This window comes from Siphateles boraxobius, unplaced genomic scaffold, assembly GCF_051911475.1.
Source record: "Siphateles boraxobius isolate OS27281-9 unplaced genomic scaffold, OSU_SipBor_1 24, whole genome shotgun sequence".
NCBI classification, from domain to species: domain Eukaryota; kingdom Metazoa; phylum Chordata; class Actinopteri; order Cypriniformes; family Leuciscidae; genus Siphateles; species Siphateles boraxobius.
The window spans coordinates 9753262-9773245 of NW_027508855.1; the positions used below are offsets into that span (position 1 = coordinate 9753262).

General features: G+C 35.8%; 2 protein-coding genes across 49 annotated transcripts in view; both read left to right on the forward strand.

The window, feature by feature from the left end:
* Positions 1 to 10531, forward strand: part of LOC143748986 (protein transport protein Sec24C) — a 28952-nt gene extending 18421 nt beyond the window's left edge. For 3 of the 5 annotated variants that reach the window (XM_077241325.1, XM_077241324.1, XM_077241326.1), the window contains 15 exons: positions 15 to 150; positions 228 to 331; positions 728 to 840; positions 989 to 1180; positions 1261 to 1354; positions 1458 to 1562; positions 1662 to 1829; positions 3189 to 3285; positions 3637 to 3785; positions 4665 to 4803; positions 6030 to 6151; positions 6708 to 6887; positions 7967 to 8164; positions 9314 to 9403; positions 9691 to 9979. In XM_077241325.1, coding sequence (XP_077097440.1) covers positions 15 to 150; positions 228 to 331; positions 728 to 840; positions 989 to 1180; positions 1261 to 1354; positions 1458 to 1562; positions 1662 to 1829; positions 3189 to 3285; positions 3637 to 3785; positions 4665 to 4803; positions 6030 to 6151; positions 6708 to 6887; positions 7967 to 8164; positions 9314 to 9403; positions 9691 to 9828 — 2025 coding nt within the window. In that variant the 3' untranslated portion in view covers positions 9829 to 9979. Of the gene's footprint in view, positions 1 to 14; positions 151 to 227; positions 332 to 727; positions 841 to 988; positions 1181 to 1260; positions 1355 to 1457; positions 1563 to 1661; positions 1830 to 3188; positions 3286 to 3636; positions 3786 to 4664; positions 4804 to 6029; positions 6152 to 6707; positions 6888 to 7293; positions 7329 to 7966; positions 8165 to 9313; positions 9404 to 9690 lie in introns of all 5 variants that reach the window. The other 2 variants (XR_013206859.1, XM_077241323.1) reach the window with 2 other exon arrangements.
* Positions 10532 to 11558: 1027 nt separating this feature from the next.
* Positions 11559 to 19984, forward strand: part of camk2b1 (calcium/calmodulin-dependent protein kinase (CaM kinase) II beta 1) — a 68778-nt gene continuing 60352 nt past the window's right edge. For 23 of the 44 annotated variants that reach the window (XM_077241270.1, XM_077241272.1, XM_077241297.1 and 20 more), the window contains exons 1-2: positions 11585 to 11845; positions 14565 to 14659. In XM_077241270.1, the coding sequence (XP_077097385.1) occupies positions 11784 to 11845; positions 14565 to 14659 (157 nt within the window). In that variant the 5' untranslated portion in view covers positions 11585 to 11783. Of the gene's footprint in view, positions 11846 to 14564; positions 14660 to 19984 lie in introns of all 44 variants that reach the window. The other 21 variants (XM_077241273.1, XM_077241271.1, XM_077241313.1 and 18 more) reach the window with 4 other exon arrangements.

Sequence of the window (19984 nt, forward strand, 5' to 3'; positions counted from 1 at the left end):
AATGTTTTCTGCAGTGTGATGTGCCAGTGTGTGAGACAGGAGATTGTGTTAAGGGCTGTGTGCACTGCGGGGCCTTCATGAGCCCTGCTATGAGCTGGCAGGACTGCGGGCAAAGATTCTATTGTCCTTTCTGTGACAAACTCACCGAAGGTATAGTTTTCGGTTTTCCGTTAAAGCTGTGGGCATATGTCTTCCCATCTTGGCTCAAACATGTGTTTTTCTCATAGTGTCATGGCGGTCCTATCAGCCCACTAATCAGGGCCGCCGTGTTGACTGGGAAAAAAAACCTGAGCTCAGTCTTGGCTCATATGAGATCCTGGAGAAACAGACGGTCAGGAATGGATTTGTTATTTCTTCTCTGTTACGTTCTACTTTGATTGTAATTTATTGTATTATGTTACTGCTTTTGCTCTGTTACACATCAGTATTTCTATGTTGCCGTGATCTCATATCGTAATCTTGTGTGGTGAAGGAAAGGATGTTTTGCAACAGGAGTTAAAAAATATATCAAAGCAGTTATTTTAAATTGTGATAATATTTCACAATATTACTGTTTTTATTGTAATTTTTAATAAACGAAGACAGCCTGCGTGAGCATAAGAGACGCAATTTTTTTTTTTAAATCTTACCTCAGACTTTTGAACACTAATGTACATAAAATTACCAGTTTTATCTGACAGATCCTGACAGATTTTGTTCTTAGTTTATTATTTTCACTTCTAAACAGGGTAAAGCTGCTGTGTTGCTGGTGGCGATAGATATTTCTGCCAGTACAATGAGAACGGGGCAGCTAGACCACATTTGTCAGCAGATTAGTTCTCAATTGCACGCTTTAAATGGGTAAGGGACATTAACATTTAAAATTTTCACCATCTAGTCTAGTAGTTTAAAATCAAGTCCCTCTCTACATTTTTTTTTTCTAATTGAATATTCTATTTCACTCATTATGCAAGTAAAATGGCGTGTGAATGCTTTCTCATTGTTTTAGGCCTGATGAAACTGACCAATCAGATCTTCGAGTGGGGTTGATGACCTATGACAGCCGCATCCATCTGTATAACCTGAGCCCAGCTCTGTCCCGCCCCCACATGATGGTCATCACTGACTGTGAGGAGCTGGAACTTCCTGTGGTGGAGGGTCTTCTGGTGCCACTGAAAGACTGCATACACACAGCCGAGAGGTTTTCACATAGCAGTTGCTCTACTAATAAAATGTAACGTTAATACAAAAGTTTAAAAATAATACCTTCTTCTTGGACAGAGTTCTACAGGAAATTGTGCTTTTCAAATCTGAATCGGAAAACAGATCCAGCTCACAAGAGCTTCCTGTTTCTGCAGGACTGAAGATTCTTCAGGTAAGAGCCTGAACATGAGTCTTAAATACATGCTCTTGCTGGAAAATTCAATGTTTGTGCAGCAAATGTTATTTTATTAATCTCTGATGTCTCATTTCAATAGGCTGCGGGGTCTCCTGGCAAATTATTGATATTTCATTCCTCACCTTTTTCTGAAGGCACAAATCAGAAAAGCTCCTCTGGATTCTTCAGCTCTAGTAAAGTGAAGGTGAATTAAAGAACATGCAATTTTTTTTGGTCCATATCATTAGTTTTGAGGTTTATCAAATTGTGTTTTTTTTTCTGCCTGTTCTTGGTTTCATATTAGTCCATTTTCCAAGGACCAGATTATTCAAATTCGTTGGCTAAAGAGTGTGTCAATCAAGGCTGCAGCGTGCACATGTTTGTGTTCTCCCATCAAGAAGTAGGCGGAGCTTGGCCAGGGCACATCCCCTTTCTCACAGGGGGTGGGCTCATCTGCTATGACAGTCTACAGGTAATAAATGCCATGTGCACTTTGTTGACACCAACTACACCCTCGTGACCTATTATGTCAGAAGAAGAAACCTTAGAGCCCAATTACTCTAAAACTGCTGCACAGATTTGAAAATTCGAAACAACCCAATGGCTGCCTCGAGAATTAGCCTGGAATGTCATAATGGTTGGTTCTTTTTAAAAACCTCTGCTGCTAATACAAAGTTTATGTAGAGGCATCCAATTAACTGGAAGAAGGTGTGCCGCTAGGGTTTCTGGGCTCCATAGTATACTGCTCCAAGAGGACAATTAGTGCAATTAGTGTACTGTAGTATTGAATGAAAAATCTCAGCCAAATGCAAAGTAACCAGATAATACAGATTTAAGATTCACTGGAAATGTGTAGAATCATCAAGCTCTTTGCTACAGAAATCCTAGTTATTTTTCATTATAGTATTTTTTTATACTGTATAGTGTATAGTATACAACATTATACTCTAATGTTTTATTATCGTTCCTATTTGACTATTCTATTAGTGACCTACAGATATCTTTTGTGTAATGTGACATTTTTACATTGTTATATATTCTCTTCTCTCTTTGTTTCTATACTTTTTTTTTCTCATAAACAAATTCAGTATTCATGTTTAGGTTTTCTAAAACATTTTGTGCTTTCGACTTTTTACTTTCACATTTAAATGTGAGAATGAATCCTTCAAATTATAATTCTATGCGTATATGGAATAAAGGGGTCAAACCAAATGCTGTATTATACAGTAAAAAATACAGTAAAAACTGAAATGTTATCAGAATTTAAAAAAAATTTGTTTTCTGTTTTAGAAAGAAACGTTTCTTCTTATTATCAGTGTTGAAACAGCTGTGCTGCTTAATATTTTTTGTGGAAATCATGATACCATGATTTTTTTTTAAAGATTTTATGATGAGTAGAAAGTTCGTAAATCTCTTCACTTAGAAGGTTCGTAAATCTCTTCACTGATCAATGTAATGTATCCTGGCTGAATATAAGTATTAGTTTCTTTTTAAAATGAATCTTACAGACCCTAAACTTATTAACGGTTGTGTAAGTGTACCTCTATTTCAGTGACTTAAAGAGTGTGGTATCACTGTGCTAGCAACTAGTCATTCAGTTTGGTTCTGTACACTATGCAGATTTATTGTATTTACAGTTATCACCACCTGAATTTTTCTAGAGTGAAGTTTTCATGGTCAAAATGCAGTTGGCACTCCTGTAAATAACTAAACTGTGTGAAGAGAACACAATTAATCAATCAGAAGAGTAGTGACAACCGTATTTAATGCAGTGTGAACATGCCCAAACGGTGTCATTTCATAAATCTTTCCGTGTACTTTTCTTTTGCAGTCAGAGATCGAACAGGAACGCTTCCGAACTGATCTGAGCAGATGTGTGAACATGCAGATGGCCTTCAAAGTTCAACTCAGAGTTTTTGTCAGTAAAGGTAATCAAAGGGGCATATAATAGAATCTAGATACCCAGATTCCAAAACAGAGAGGAACTGTGACTTAATTGGACTAAACTTTTAACCAACTAAATGTAATTTAGACTGTAGTTTTACTCCAAAATAAATTTTATGTATATCTTTTCTTTTTAATGTAATCAATATAATATTAGACATAGAGCATACTGTATATATATGGGTCGTAGTCTATATAAAACGTTACATAGTATCCAATCATTGGAATACTTGACAGTCACTTTGATTGTAACATGAATTCATTGCATGAATTCCAGATGTTATTCATAAATAGCTGGTGGGTCTATTAACATCTCAATCGATATTTCTCTACAGAGATGCGCATATCTGGTTGCTATGGCTCCATCATCGCCGGCCCCGACTCCTGCTGTGTTTCCATAGCAGCGTTTGATTACCGAACAGCTCTGGCATTTGAGTTCACTCACAACAAATCTTTGGATGAAACAAGGGGTGTAGCAATACAGGTTGGATTGATGGAATGTCATTGGATAAATCATATGGTGTTTTGTTTTCACACTTGGCCATTTTTAGTCTGAGTGCAGTTTGTGTGATTTTTGGCCCATATGTAAACACTCCAAACGATCTCAGACCCCTTAAAAGCAAACCAAACCGAGACCATCTCAGGAGGTGGTCTGAGTACAGTTCGCTTTCAGATAACGGTATGGTTTGCTAAAAATGTCCATTGTGAACAAATCAGTCTGGGCTCACTTGATTTTTCAATTCGCGAATTCCAATGTAGCTTCTAGTATGATCATCAGATGCCTCCCTACAAATTCAGGGTTGCCAACTCTCACACATCTGGCGTGACACTCACACTTTCAGCCTCAATCTCACGGTCTCACGCTCAGCAAAGAAATCTCACGCTAGATTAGACTGTATTTTTAGTGCTGTATTTTTAGTGCAGTTTAGTCCTGTATTTTTTTTTTTCACTCATGTGCACTAATTTCCGAATTACAATAAGCAAGTTCAGGCTCTTAACTACTGATTGGACCACTGCATTTTCTCATGCAGAGAAAAATCGCGGACAAAGAGGACACTGACACCTTTGATATGGAACAAATTCTCAGCTGTCAGATTCTGTCAATATTTCCAACGTTTTGGCGCTTTTAAATGTGACAGATCGCTGTAGCGCATCAGTTCAAATGGCACGTGATACATTACCCGTCCCCCCTCCCCCGGCAACAAATCCCCCCCCCCTTTAAACAAATCTCACAATATATTACACCTTAATATATTATGCTTATCTGAGAGTAATGGACATGATAAATAATTTCGAGTGTTGTTCAACTGTTATATTTATTGTTATTCATTTGTTTGATTCCCTTCTCATTTTGCTGTTGTAGTTTGTGCTGTCATACATTAATTCCTCTGGAGAGAACAGGACTCGGATACACACCGTAATTCTATCCGCTTCCCATCAACTGCTGGATACCTTTAGAAGCAGCCAAGCTGAGACGCTCCTCACATTCTACTGCAAGAAAAGTATAAAAACAGTGTTTGCTGTGACTAATCTGCCTACAAAATTCTTAGTTCCCCTGTAGTCGATAATTTTATCCCTTAAAACTCATCTTTGATCACCAAAATTATATATTTAAATGTTTTTTTCCTGCGAAAATGTTTTATTCATGCCTTAAAATAGCTTGAGTGTAACTCTACACCCTTGGTTCATTTAATATACGTGGATCAATGAATATGCAAATTAGCCCCGCCTCCACTCACTCACACCAGCTCAGAGATCCACTTGGTCAACTTTAGTCAAGTTACTGTAGTAAATGCTGCACAACGGTATCGCTCTTCACAATGTTGGACAGTAAATATTATGATTAGCCTTTAGCTAATAATTTGTTGCTAATGTTTCACAAACCATGTGACAGAGAAACAAACCAAGAAACCCAGAAAGGCCTATAGTTCATCATTACACTGTAATATACATCGTATACATAATTTCCCAACTACATTGCTAAAAGTACTCGATTTTTCATTTCAGAAAATTTAAAAATTTCAAACCTCGTTCTTGAGAGATTTTATTGAGAAAATACTCATCAATGGTGCTGACTTATGAATTTGCACATGGTTCGTCTTAAAGCATATTAAAAACACCACATAGACATATAAACAACATTAAAAACATGATTTTCACAACAGGGGGTCAAATTATTTTGTTTTTTTAAAGAAATAATACTTTTATTCAGCAAGGATGCATTAAATTGACAGCATTACATTTTCTGTTCATCAAAGAAATCCTGAAAAACATATATCCCAGTTTCCACAAAAGATGTTAAGCAGCACAACTGTTTTCAACATTGATAATAATGAGCAGCAAATCAGCATATTAGAATGATTTCCGAAGGATCATGTGACACTGAAGACTGGAGTAATGATGCTTAAAATTCAGGTTTGACGTCACAGGAATAAATTACATTTTAAAATATATTAAAATCCAATAGTTATTTTAAATTGTAATAATATTTCATAATATTATAATTTTTACTGTATTTTTTTAATCAAATGAAACATTGAAAAATCTTACCAACCCAAAACTCTTGAACAGTAGTGTATGAATAATACATAATACATGAATATTGTATATAAATTTACTTTATAAATAATTAGCCATGTGTAATCAGGTTTTTTTTTCACAGAGCCCAGTCTTCTTGATTATAATTGAATTTTGTCAATTTTATTTTGTCAATGTGTGTGTGAGTCAGTGTATTCGTTAGCACTGGAGATTCCACTGCAGTCCCTGCGGGAGGAGTTACAGACGGAGGTTACTGAGATGTTGGCTTGCTTTAGGAAACACAGCTGCACTTCCTCTGTGTCCCCAGGACAGGTTAGCTATTCACATATTTCACATATTATCTCTTTCATAAGTTTCTGGACCAGCACACGCTTTCGTTCTGATATACTCTAGAGATTTATCATACACTTTCAGATTGAGCAATCATTTTTGTCAAATATTAAACCATGATACGTGATACCAATTAAAAAAACAAAACTAGCTCCAGCTGTTTTCATTCCAATTCATACCAATTTTGAATTGCTTAAATGAATGGTAACCTTTTTGTCACATTGTCTTGTTTGTGCAAAAAGCCCTAGACAATTATTAGTGATTTGTGTAATTACAGCTTAATCAGATATTTTAGACCTGTGAAGTCTTCTCTCGAGTTTTTTTTGGGGGGAAAAGTTTAATACAGTTTTAAGAGATGACAGACAGTCTTCTATACTGTTATATTCTGATCTCAATTAACTTTACCATTCGTTAGCCTTATTACTGGTGCAGGCACAGATAATATCACTGAGAAGCCATTCGAAGTGAATCCTTTTTAATTTGGATAATGGAGTCTTAAATGTCCTTCTCATCTCTCTGTGTGTCTTTTTTCTGTCAGCTGGTGCTTCCTCAGTTTCTGAAAGCCGTACCTGCCTACATTAACAGTCTGCGCAAGAGTGAAGTGCTGCTGCCTGGACTGCGTAGCTCTGTACATCAGCGTCTACAACTGCGTAGCCTCATTGTCTCCATGGACACGCGGAGCACTGCTTCTCAGTTCTACCCACTTATTCTGCCTTTGGTGAGAGACAGACATCTAGAACATTCTGTTCATCGCAATTAGTCAGTGGAATGAGACTGTTTCCTTGTCTGTAAGAATTTGTGATTCTCAGTTGGATTGTTATGCACATGGTGGGATTTAGAGATGTCACATTCTTCACGGCACTAGCAATAATGCATCTACTGTACTCTCCCTCTCTCTCTATTTATAGCGTTTTATGCTTATTATGTCAAGATTTCTGGCACCAAAGACAGTTTTAATTGGTTATGCACAATATATTAGTACCTTTTGTAATGTTAACTGATATTATAGATTTCTTTTGTAATTTATCGGTATAACTTATCAATATATGATCAACGTTGGATTTATATCAGCCAATATTGAATATTTAATTGTACATGCTTATTTCTGCTATTTTTACTTTTAGATTTCCTTTGCTGTCATCTAATCATCACCTTAAAGGTGCAGTAAGCAATTTCTGATAAACGCTTTTGAAAGTAGATCGGACCGAACACCTCAACACACTCGTAGCCAATTAGCAGTAGAGGGTGTGTCCACTTATGATGGGGGAGGAGAGAGAGTGAGCAAGAGGGAGGTTTGAAGAGAGACTGTAGAAAGAGAGATGGCTGAGAGACATTACAAAAGAGAAAGAGATCCGACACACTCAAACTGCTAATATTGCCCACAACCCATTGTGCGTTGGACGAGAATTCGATTAGCACTACAAAGTGTTTAAAAACTACAAACACTGCAGATATGCGAGTCCGTAGAGAGTAGAGAGGATTGATATTCAGTATCTAACATGACGAAAAATGTACCTATAAGAGCACTTTTTGTTAAACACTTCTATAATAAATGGTCTTGTTGGGCTGGAATGGGAGCGTCTTGCCATGAAAGTTTGTCTGCATACAGTACCTGTCAAAAGTTTTGAAACATTACAATTTACAAAGGTCTACTGAAGTACACCAAACTTTAAAAAAGCAAGGAAAAGCCATGTCACATTTAAATCCAAAACAAACTTCCACCTAAAATATTGATGCTTTCACTCCTGAAGGATGATGACGCAAAAGTCTCTGTGTTTTCTCTTCTTACCCCTGCAGTCTGTCTCTGCTGATAATGCCAACATGCCATCATTAGGAGAAGCTGTGCGCTGCACTGTCTCTAGTCTGGATCCAGGGGGTCTGTATCTGATCTACTGCCCACTGGCACTGCTCATTTGGGTGGGCAGCTGTGTGCCGCCTCATATTCTTCTACAGCTTTTCAACACCAACTCCTTCTCCTACCTCACATCTGGAGAGGTGAGATAAGGACACGTTGAGTTGGCGTTTACATTTGCATTTATTCATTTAGCAGACTTTGTCCAAATTGACTGATGGATAAAAATGAAGCAATGCATCTGCAATTCAAGTCTTTCTTGCTCACCAAGGGTGCATTTGTCTGATCTAAAAACAGTAATATTGTGAAATATTATTTCAATGTAAAATAATCGTTTTTATTATATTTTAAATTTATATTTATTCCTGTGATGGCAAAGCTGAATTTTCAGCATCATGACTCCAGTCTTCAGTATGACAGGAACCTTCAGAAATCATTCTAATATGCTGATTTGCTGCTCAAGAAACATTTCTTATTATTATTATTATCAGTTTTGAAAACGGTATACATTTTGTTCAGAATTCTTTGATGAATAGAAAGTTCAAAAGAACACCATTTATTTGAAAAATAAATCTTTTGAAGCATTATAAATGTATTTATTTTCAATTTTGATCAATTAAATGCATCCTTGCTGAATAAAAGAGTTAATTAACTTTTACAAATTATATATCTTACTGACCCTAAACTTTTGCACGGTTGTGTGTAATGTTGATTTTAAGAGAAAATCAGTTCACTTAAATAGTTCACTTTGTGTGACAGATTTTAAAGTCAAAATATATATCATCTCTATTAATTTGTGTTATTAGAAAAAAATCAGTAACACTTTACAATAATGTTAATTAGTTAACATTAGTTAACTACCTTAGTTAACATGACCTAAGAATGATCAATACTTCTTCAGCATTTATTAATCTTAGTTAATATTAACATTTACTAATATATTAAAATCAAAGGTTTTTATTTGTTAACATTAATTAATGCACGGTCAACTAAAATGAACAAACAATGATCAGCTGGATTTTTTATTAACTAACATTTATAAAGATAATAAATACTGTAAGAAATGTATTGCTCATTTTTATAGTTAATACATTAACTAATGTTAACTAATGGACCTTATTATAAAGTGTTACAAACAATCTGTGTAATAAATTAACAATTATTAGTGAAAAGTTTGAAGTGGTTTTATGTGGAGTACAGCATGTCTCGCCACAGGACACACTTGTGATTTTGAGTGCTCTGACTTACTTCACTTTAGTGTTGTACATGTGTGTGTCGTATGTTCTCTGTAGATCAATCTTCCAGTGCTTGAGAACTCCCTCTCCATCAGCACCAGAGCTCTCATATGCTCTCTGCAGTCCTCAGCAGCTGTTACTCTCCAGGTGAATGACTCGCACCCCTCATTTGCAGAATGTTTCGTTCAGGAACTGACAGGATGTGGACACAGAATTAACTTATTTAGACAAAAAATCGGCACCGCTAAAACCACATAGGCCTATTAGGTCAAACAGTTTTTCCTTCAACTTTCAACTGTGGCATTGAAATATTTTTAATTGTGTTCATAGTTAATTTATATAGTTTGTATATAGTTTTTATATAGTTGTATATAGTTGTGTATATATATTTTATATAGTTTGATTTATATAAAGTGTGTGTTCTTTCTGTTCAGCTGAAATTGGTGCGCGAGAGCTGTGAGGAGGAGTCTCTGCAGCGCCTCCTGGTGGAGGACAAGAGTCCTAATGGTGGAGCTTCATACGCCGATTTCCTTTTTCATCTTCATGTCAATGTATTGCGTCTTATTGTTTGACCGTCTCTTCTTATAGCCAACTTAGCCAAGGCTGTCTTGGAATATTTGTAAAGCATTTTGTGATAGTTCAGCTCCACTGCTACCTTTGTAGACATTGCTCCCATTCTTAAATGAATGAGAAACATGAATTCTTTCTTCAAACATTTACCTCTGAAATTATTTCAGATTTAAATAATTTCAAAGATTTCAAAGAATTTGAAATACTTACATTTTTTTGAGTTTAGTAAACTTTAGTTAAACACATTCAATGTGACCAGGAGAAACGCAGAATACTAAGACTAGGCCGTTAATTTTCAAGGGCTCAGAATGACTGAATACTGTTTCAACTCCTATCAAAGACTCAGTGATTCATTATTCTGTATTTCAAATGTGGTTTATTATTTATATTTATTATTTATAAATTTAATATTTGCTCTTGAGTCATGAATTTTGCACTCTGAATTGAATTCATGAATTTGCCCAATTGGTGGTGAGTTAGAGTGTACATATTAATATTTTAAGCAATAATATATTCATTGAATTTTTGGTTTCGTTGCAGCTGAGCTCAATATTTAATTTTTGATAATGTCACTGATATTTTTCAATTGGTCATCAGCATGTCATCCTACCTTTACAGTTTTAATCATTTATTTGTTTTGTATGAAGAAAATACTTTTCTCTCCAAAAATGAATAAATAAGTGTAAATTTGTGCTTGGCTCGGAATCATTCTCGGCTGAATCTCTTTAGAATTGATCTTCTTTCCAGTGTATGTTCTTGCGATTTTCTGCTCCTCCTCCACCGAGAGCTGAAAAAGAGCTAGAAACACTCATAATGAGTCAGATACCAAATCTAATTAGTATAATTGGGGTTAATGATGTTGACATTGAGCTGAATATAAAATATCGAGTGGGCGTCCATGTTCGTTATCTAATGGTTAAACACACACACACACACACACACACACACACACACACACACACACACACACACACACACACACACACACACACACACACACACACACACACACACACACACACACACACACGTGATGGGTATGATGGAACATTAGCCAAAAAATCTTTTTAATGCACCTGACCATTTTAATAATAATAATTGGAAAAAAAATCTTGATAGAACAAGTAGTGTTGAAGGCACAAGATGATGACTGTGTGTATTGCATTTACATGTGAAAGGTCAGAGAAAGCCAACAAAAAGCATGTCAGCCAACACCCATTCAAAATAATACCCTGTGGAAAAAGCATTTACATTTATCCGTGTGCATGCAAAAGACAGCATTTACATAAAATGAATAATATTACATTTTATTTGTATAGTGCCTTACATAATGAAGCTCAAAGAGCTTCACAAATTACTACAGAATAAATAAAATACAAATAAAACAATAATACACAGTATATATATATATATATATATATATATATATATATATATATATATATATATATATAGTCTACGTATTTATTTCGAAACGCTAAATAGGCCTACATTTGTTTGTATGTATTTAAAATTTTATTTTCGTCTATCTTTGGTGCATTATTTAAGTCAGTGTTTTTTTTATTTATTTACAGGACACTATCACGATTACGCAAGAGCTCATCGAAATACAAATAGCCCCCCTCATGGTTTGTCCCTATTTGGAGATACAATAACAGTAAACCAGCAGCGCACCCACGCACGCCAGTTCTGCCCTCCGCCGACAGGTGGCGAGAGTGAGTCAGCTGTCAGCGCGCTCTCGCAGTCTATTTTGAAGGCAGGTGATTGGAGCACAGCGCGGGGGTGAGGACGCCCGCTGTCAGCATACACGCTGCCCTACACACCATTAACCTGTCATTTTAAGACATATCAGGCTTTTTTGAGCGCAATATCGAGGTGAATATCCCGGACGCTCTAGCTCGCCGAATTTAGGACATCTTTAATTCTTAAAGCGTGTCCGAGTCCGTGACGGGAAGACATGGCCACGACTACATGTACGCGCTTCACGGATGAATATCAGCTGTACGAGGAGCTGGGCAAGTGAGTATCCCGCGGTTTACGATTGTGCATGTGTGGAAATGTCCTGCACGAATATTGCATGGTGATATTTTTTGGGGCTTGTAAGTTAGAGCAAACCGACAGCAGACTTGAGGCGTGGTGGTGCCCCGATAAACGTGCTGTCACAGAGGGAGGAGATAGATACAAGCAAGTCCTGCCAAGATCCACTGACCTGACCACCACTCAGACCCTTTAATATGAGTTCAAAACAACCCTCGTACCGCAGATGCAAGAAATGTTGATTAAGTTAGTGCAGTGGCTCACATCAGATTTTTCTATGCTCAAATGTAAACGTAAAAATGCACGTAGCCTAACTTTACATGTCTGTTTGCGCTGGGTTGTATTCGACATGTCTAAGTTAACGTTACTTAATTAACACGATGCTTTTTCTGTACTATATGCCGTGAACTAATCGTTGCTTCTCAAGGAATCGGTTGAGTCGGTTCAGAAAACCAGTCACCTATTTGTTTAGTAATCTGATTGAATCCAAGAGGCTCTCAAAGTAACTCGAATATCGGCAATTCGAGTGAACCGATCGAAGATTTTTTTTGTTTTTGGGACGAATTTACATCAGTATCCGGATAGCAAAAATATCACCAAATAAAACGTTCTTGGAAATACGACTTGGCTGTATGTCATGTGTACCAATACGTGCAGAAACAGATTCGAAAATGACATTTTATTCAAGCATTTTTAGCCAAGATGTGTAATTAAATGGATAGCTCACCTGCAAGTGATGTCAAGTCACCTGCAAGTCAAAAGAAAATTCTAAAGAGACACGATCGCTTTATATGATTAACAGACTGAATTTAGGCTTTTATTTACATACAAACATTTACAATCATACATATCAGTTATGGTAAACGGAAGCTGTTCGCTTGACATGTGAGAGCCAATGAGGTTCATTCTCGCGTGTTAGAGCTTCCACAAGAACCAATGAAGTTTATTTTCGCGCAGGTTTGGTTGAGCTTCTGTTTATGTTCTGAATCTGATCAATGTTTATATGTGAATAAAAGCCTAAATCGCTTGAGATTTTTAAAATAACTTTAATGAGCTAAAATACACTATTTTATGAGGTCAATGGGCTGCATCAAACTAACAACTAAATTGATTAATGTAATACAGTTATTAATACAACATTTAAATAGAAGAACATAATAAAGACCAATATGTGGTAAGATATGGCTTTGTTGAAATGTTTTTGCACATGTAATAAATTAATCCACTCTGGAATTTCAAAGAACCGGTTTAAAATAACGATTCAGGCCTAATAAAAGGAAAAAGACTTTCCATCACTTCTATGATGGTCTCTTTCATATCCACATATTTATTACTGCATATAAAATGTATTCAGAAAATCATTCTTCGTAAGAGTCGTCAAAATAGGCTGGTTTAGCAAGAGACGCATATTGTTTATTTGCAGAAATAGTTGCTTTAATCTGAGTTTGTACAGAGAGTGCTTAAATGTTGTGTGTGTAAGAGCATAGCAGCCCCAGTTTTGACCATCCCTTTAGTTTAAACTACTCGTTTGTCGACTTTTTGAATTTCACAGTTTCAGATATGGGATTGAATTTAGAGAGGTACTGCATGAACAATGAGTGAATGGTGAGACTGGAAGAGAAAATAAACAGCAAGGATGATGAGACGTAGTGATGCTTTCACAGATCTGAAGGGCGAGGAGCATTTGATGAGGATCTTGTCACCCCTCAGGCCTGAGGTTTAGCAGAAAACAAATTGCAATTTTCTGCTCAAACCAGCGGAAATATGCAGATCGTTGAACGTGAACTCTGACTGCGCATTGTAGTTCAGAATCGCTTGAGGTGGAGGAGGAGCTGGAGTTTTTGTTTACAGTGAAATATAAGTTTCATTAATATTTTTCATTAATATTAATTTAAGACATTTTTAATTTTTAATAATAATATTATTATTATTACTGACTGAAAATATTAAACAAAATAAGAAATATTACTATTGTAATATAAATATTGAAAATGTATTATTTATTATTATAAGTAGTATTGGTATTATTATTGTTGTCATTATTGTTATTTAAAATTGCAATCACAATTTTTTTTAGAAGAATTGCAATTAGATTTTGTTCCCCAAATAATTCAGACCTACTATTTGTATTTCATCACAACCCATGTATAAACATAAGTTGAGTGTGATGACATTCAAACCTCAGCTACATCACAGTGTTTGCGTTATTGCGTAAATGTAGATGATTTTTCAAGGCCCAGACTTTTTTCCTCACCATTATGATTTTCTGACTCTGCATAAGTCGTCAGAACTTATCAAGACAAACCTACTGTACTATATTTTATTCATATAACACAAACCCAGTCGAGTATATTTTATTAATACAGGCTTCCTTAGCTCTCGTTTTAGTGACGTCAGCTTTCACAGTCGAACAGCCTCTACTGCAAAAGAGTTCGACAGCGTGATGCAAGGACATTTGCTATGAATAAATAATCTGCTGTGTTTAACATGGAGGACCATTATTTTACTCTATTTGCTTCTGTTTATTCCCTCCTGAAAGGGTAAAAACAAACACCAAACAAGCTGCCAGGATTTGAGGCAGTCTTTTTGAATTTTTATACAGCTGAAACTTCACTGGCAACACGTAGCATTATTATGGTAGTTCTGCTATTGTACTGTCAGAACCTTACACTTAAATTTTCAATTATTTTTTCCCCCCCAGGGGAGCTTTTTCAGTGGTGAGACGATGTGTGAAGTTGAGCACAGGCCAAGAATATGCCGCCAAAATCATCAACACCAAAAAACTGTCCGCGAGAGGTGAGTCAATTCCTACAAATGTTCCGAAACATATTGAATGTTTTTTTAATAGATGGGTATGATGGGTGAATGCAACAGATGGGTTTTAATTCTAGGAACAATTTTACAACTAATATATAGTGTGAATAGGGTTGCAAAGTGACAGAATATATCCTGTAATTTTCCAGAAACTTCCATGGAAGATAAGCGGGGGAATTTTGGAAATATTCCAAGTTGGAAACTTAAAGGGAATTATGGGAATTTACAGGAATTAATTGGAAATTTGGGATAATTTATACAAACTGTATCAGATACAAACATATATATAAACATTTTGTTTGGTCGTAATTAGACATGCATGCAAATGAATAATTTTTTTTGACTTTGATTGGTTTGTGAGTTCGATTCTGTCATTGACAAACAAAAAAGTATGAATGTTGAATAAGATAAACATATCCCCCCAAAAGTCCCATTCAACATGTAAATGACAGCCGATTCAGGGCTGTGGCCTCAATGGAGTAAGTAATATGCAGTGTGCTTGTGATTGAGGAATGCGCAGGGTTGAAATTCAACTGAATTTGCATAAAATCCGTTTTTTCTAAACAAGATTATGGTCCAAGATATTTTTTTCAACTACATTTAAGTTTCCTGTTATAGGCTAACCTGCAATTTTGCAAATTTCCAATTGATTCCCATTAATTCCCTTTCATTTCCATATATTCACGTTAATTCCAATGGAAAGTTTTTTGCAATCCTAAGTGTGAACATGTAAAACATAGTAATTTAAAGTCACAATTTAATGGAAGTAGCAAAATGTCATTGTGGCAAACATCCAAGAGAAACAGATTATCGAAAAAGGAAAAAAATGAGGGCAGGGTCTTGGTTCTATCCATCAGTTTCTATCCATGACATTTTGATTAAAAAGTACGGGGTCAACAAAAAATTTGGAATATTAAAATGTGCATGAATGAATTGTGCACAATATGATTATTGAGATACATTTAGAAAATAGATGATGTATTTCCAATTTTGATGCCAACTTGTGGCAGCACCATATCAAAGACTATAGAATAACACTTAAACATCTTAAAGGGACTTTGATCATATGCAGTAATGACATTTTTTGGTAATATTATGGTACTTTGATATGATATACACTATTGTACTGAATAATTAAATAATTAAATAATAATTAAAAATGTACTGCAGTATTGACATGCACATATTTCAAAAGATATCAAGGTACCATGTCCAAAAAACCTTGACAGTACCAAATTGTAAACGCTCAGAAATACAATCCTAGTACATTCAATGGACATTTAAAATTCTACAGCAGGCTGATAACTATATTTAAATCTCCTTCCATGGTTACTGTCATTGCCAAAGGTAAATTCAAACACCATGTCAATGAGAGAGAAACTACACCAGTGAAATGACAGAAAGAGATTTTCATTTTTTACGACATCCCGCTGTTGACTGAGGGGTGTAAATCTTTTTACGCCCTTCTGTCCTCCCTTCTGAAACTTGAAGCCAGCAGTTGCTTTGCCAAAGTGTCATCCTCATCGGGTCCTCCATTGGCTGTGTGGTCATTGTGGTGAGAATGTGTAATGTGGAGAACAAGCACTTGACATGTATTTGATTCCACAGACGCTGAAAACAATTTAAAAATAGGCCCAACAACCTTCTAAATACAACTCGGGTGAAGAAACACATTGTGTGGTTAGAGGAAATTAAATCAAGGTTGGGAATGTAGAATTTATTTCTTTATTTTATAAAGAAAAAAAAAATATCTTGGTTAATATGGTTTAGGATTGGTATTTTAAGTGTGATCTTTCTTGATGTTAACGCTTAAAAAACATCATAAAACCAGGTCATATTTTACCACAAAATCATAAAAATAATAAACAACAAACCTAATTATTTGTGTGTGTGTGTGTGTGTGTGTGTGTGTGTGTGTGTGTGTGTGTGTGTGTGTGTGTGTGTGTGTGTGTGTGTGTGTGTGTGTGTGTGTGTGTGTGTGTGTGTGTGTGTGTGTGTGTGTGTGTGTGTGTGTGTTTGTGTGTTTGTGTTTGTGTGTGTGTGTGTCTTTTTATATACACTAACTTTAAAAACTTTCGGGTTGGTAAGATTTTTACATTTGAAATTTGGGTTGAAATTATTATAATTTAAAATCACTGTTTTAATTCTATTCCAATATACTGATTGATGTGCTTTTCTTCTTATTTCTTCTTATTTTCAATGTTGACATTCTTGACAGGTCAACCTAGCCCTTTTCTTTTATTGTAGAAATGTTTTATTGTAGCATATTGTCACAAAAAGCAAGTAAAGGATGATAAATCACAGTGTTCGATTTGACATGTATTTGACAAAAGATGGCGCTGCGGTTGGTCAAGTAGATTAGGAGTGACTGTATTTAGGCTGAGAGTTACTTTGAGGAGAGAAACAATATGATCTGTCAAGGGGTTAGAAGGAGGATGGGCATGAGAGAGGAAAGTGACCTAGATATACAGAAAGAGAATGAGTGGGAGAGAGAGTGAAGGAATCATCATGAATGACTTGAAGAGAAAGACACATAAAGAGAGGGCTGACAGTGAAGGCACCTTTGGCACTTGGCAGCTGTGTGTGTGTGTGTGTGTGTGTGTGTGTATGCATAAGAGAGAGAGAGAACAAGCATTCATGCCTGGAGCACGAGAAAATCATCTGATCCAGAGAGATGGTCATGACCCTTAGGTAATGCACAAATATGTTCATGAGATGTGATTTGAAGTAAGACCCTTTGCGTTATAATAATGGTCTAGTCGTCCAGCGATGACCTAGCCTATTAGTTTATCTAGATTTTTCCACGAGTAGTTTTTGTATTTTTAGCATGGGTTAGGGCGGTGACTTGGGCGGTGATTTGGTTCAATCCGTCAGTTGTTGATTGGATTGAGGCAGATCAATTGTTCACAGTAAGATCAATAACATGAATTTAGAAAATAGATGAATTTCCATTTCATGCCAACTTTAAGACAAATTTCTGTGACTACATTTTGAAAATATCTAGTTTTCCACATACTTAAACCGCCAAACCACCAAAATGTTTAACTAGCAAGACATTACTTTCACCTTGAAGTATAGATACTTGGTCTCGGAAATGAAGTGTGTAGTGATGTGAAATTTTTATTTAAATTTGATACAGGAAGACCATTTTGGTTGGAGGGAACTCATTAGCTAGAGCGGATCTCCGTAACTGGGTTGACCGTGTTTGGTGCTGGCGTTCTAGTGTTGCGACAGCTTCATGAGTATGTGTATAACTCCGAGAATGCCCAGCAGCTGAGCTTAAGGTCAACGCACATCAGCGACAGACAAAGGGGGTGGGATTCCAGCCAATATACGTAGCCCATCTCTGTGATAGGGGTTAGTATGAGTTAAGACGAGGTAGTGCCAAGCCATTAAATCCTAAAATATGGCAAGGCTGAGAATAGGGACAATAAAATATTGAACAGTTTATAAAGGTGGAACGTGATCAAATGGAAAATAAAACTTACAGGCTAATTGGCTCTTCATATGGAACTCAACTGTGTCAGTTGGAATGAATGTCAGATAAAGGTTAGATTATATGTTTATACATCATACAGTGGCCTCCGCAAAAATATATTTTGACAATTGGTTGTCAAACAGTGGAGAAATCACCAGAAAAATGTTTCAATAAATTGAAATAAGTTCTGAGAAAAGTCTGCCATCATTTATTTGCCACTTGGTTTGATATTTTGTGCAATCATGCAATGACATTCATAAGACGGAATTCATAATTGTCCAGATAATGTTTGGGATCACCGTTTATGCAACCTAGATTTTCTGAACTACGGTGAATCTGTAAATGTTATATTAAATGTATATTTTTAAATTAAGTGGTATTAAAATTAAACATATATTAAAAATCTATACGTTAATATGAATGTTTATTATAGTATTTGAAGGTTTGAATGGTAAAATAATGGAATTTTTCAAGTTTTCATGACTATATCCTTACTGGTTGCATTATGTTGTGAATTCATAACTTTCACTTACTATGTCAAAAATGAGTTTTGAAATTTTGCAAACCTTAATGCCCAGCGTTGCAATTTTGCAAGGTTCCAAATTATCCACCAGTTAGTGTTGCACAATATACAGGTACTAGAAACTGCTGTTAAAAACATTTAACATTTAACGATTTAAATTGTTGATGTCACCTTCAGCCGTAAGGAAAGCTGACTTTGAATTGCATGTGTTGCTGTTGGGTTTAATTTCACTGAGTCTTGAGGCATTTTATGCTGCTATCAGTTTAGTGAGACATTAAATCATGAATCATACACTTAAGACATACGATTTTGCATTGCCCTTATCCATCTGTGGCTTGATGGGGTTTTAGTCCTGTTTCTGTTGATTCTGTTGATTTCTCAAGCATGGAGCATTTATCCCCCTTTTTCAGTAGCACATCATCATCATTAGTGTCCTCATTATTGTAACCATTATCCTAGGCAGCGTGTTCTGTGTCCAGATGGGCCAGTTGGGCGCTCTTCAATAACCAGGGCTTATATCGAGAGGTTTGTATATATATATATATATATATATATATATATATATAGTTACATAGATATAGACGCATAGATGGTTGAGTAACACCTGACGACATCTGCTCCTTGCTGAAAGCTAGAGTTACCCACAAGGTAACTGAAGAATGCACCCATGTATGCTGTTGAATGAAGTGTGCAGTATGTCACAAGTAAGTACAAGAGCTCCTCAGGCTTAGGTGACTGATCAGGAGAAATATAGATTAGATATTAGTTCAGGGCTTTCACTTTCACTGTCTGAACCTTAAATCTAATCTGGACATTCTGAAGTAAAACATTGTGTTGAGTCTCTAACTAGCCATTCTCATTTCTGGGCCGCACTTATCTTTTTATCAAGACTGAATGAGATCTGGGACATTGATTTAGCCCAACCGTGACAAGCTTATTGTTTGTGATTGCTTCCAGGTCTCATGTTTTTGCACCAAATGCTCAACACCCGACAAAGGAAATAATAATGATGTAATTAAAAAAAACATGATGGCATATCATGTATGTGATGATGTAATTTCCAATGGAAACATGGCCTGGAACTATATTCTTTATCTATGGAGCTATAACCACTGTGAGGGTTTTGAAGTTTTGTTTATTTTGAATATGGTTTTATTCAAATTCCCAATATTTCACAGTATGTGAATTGTTCTTGGGTAAGGATGCACTGTATATTGGTACCATGTCAGTTATGGACAATGTAGTAGTTTTTATCGGATATCTATCGACAGATATTGTAAATTGGATTAATGGGTGTTCATTTTTG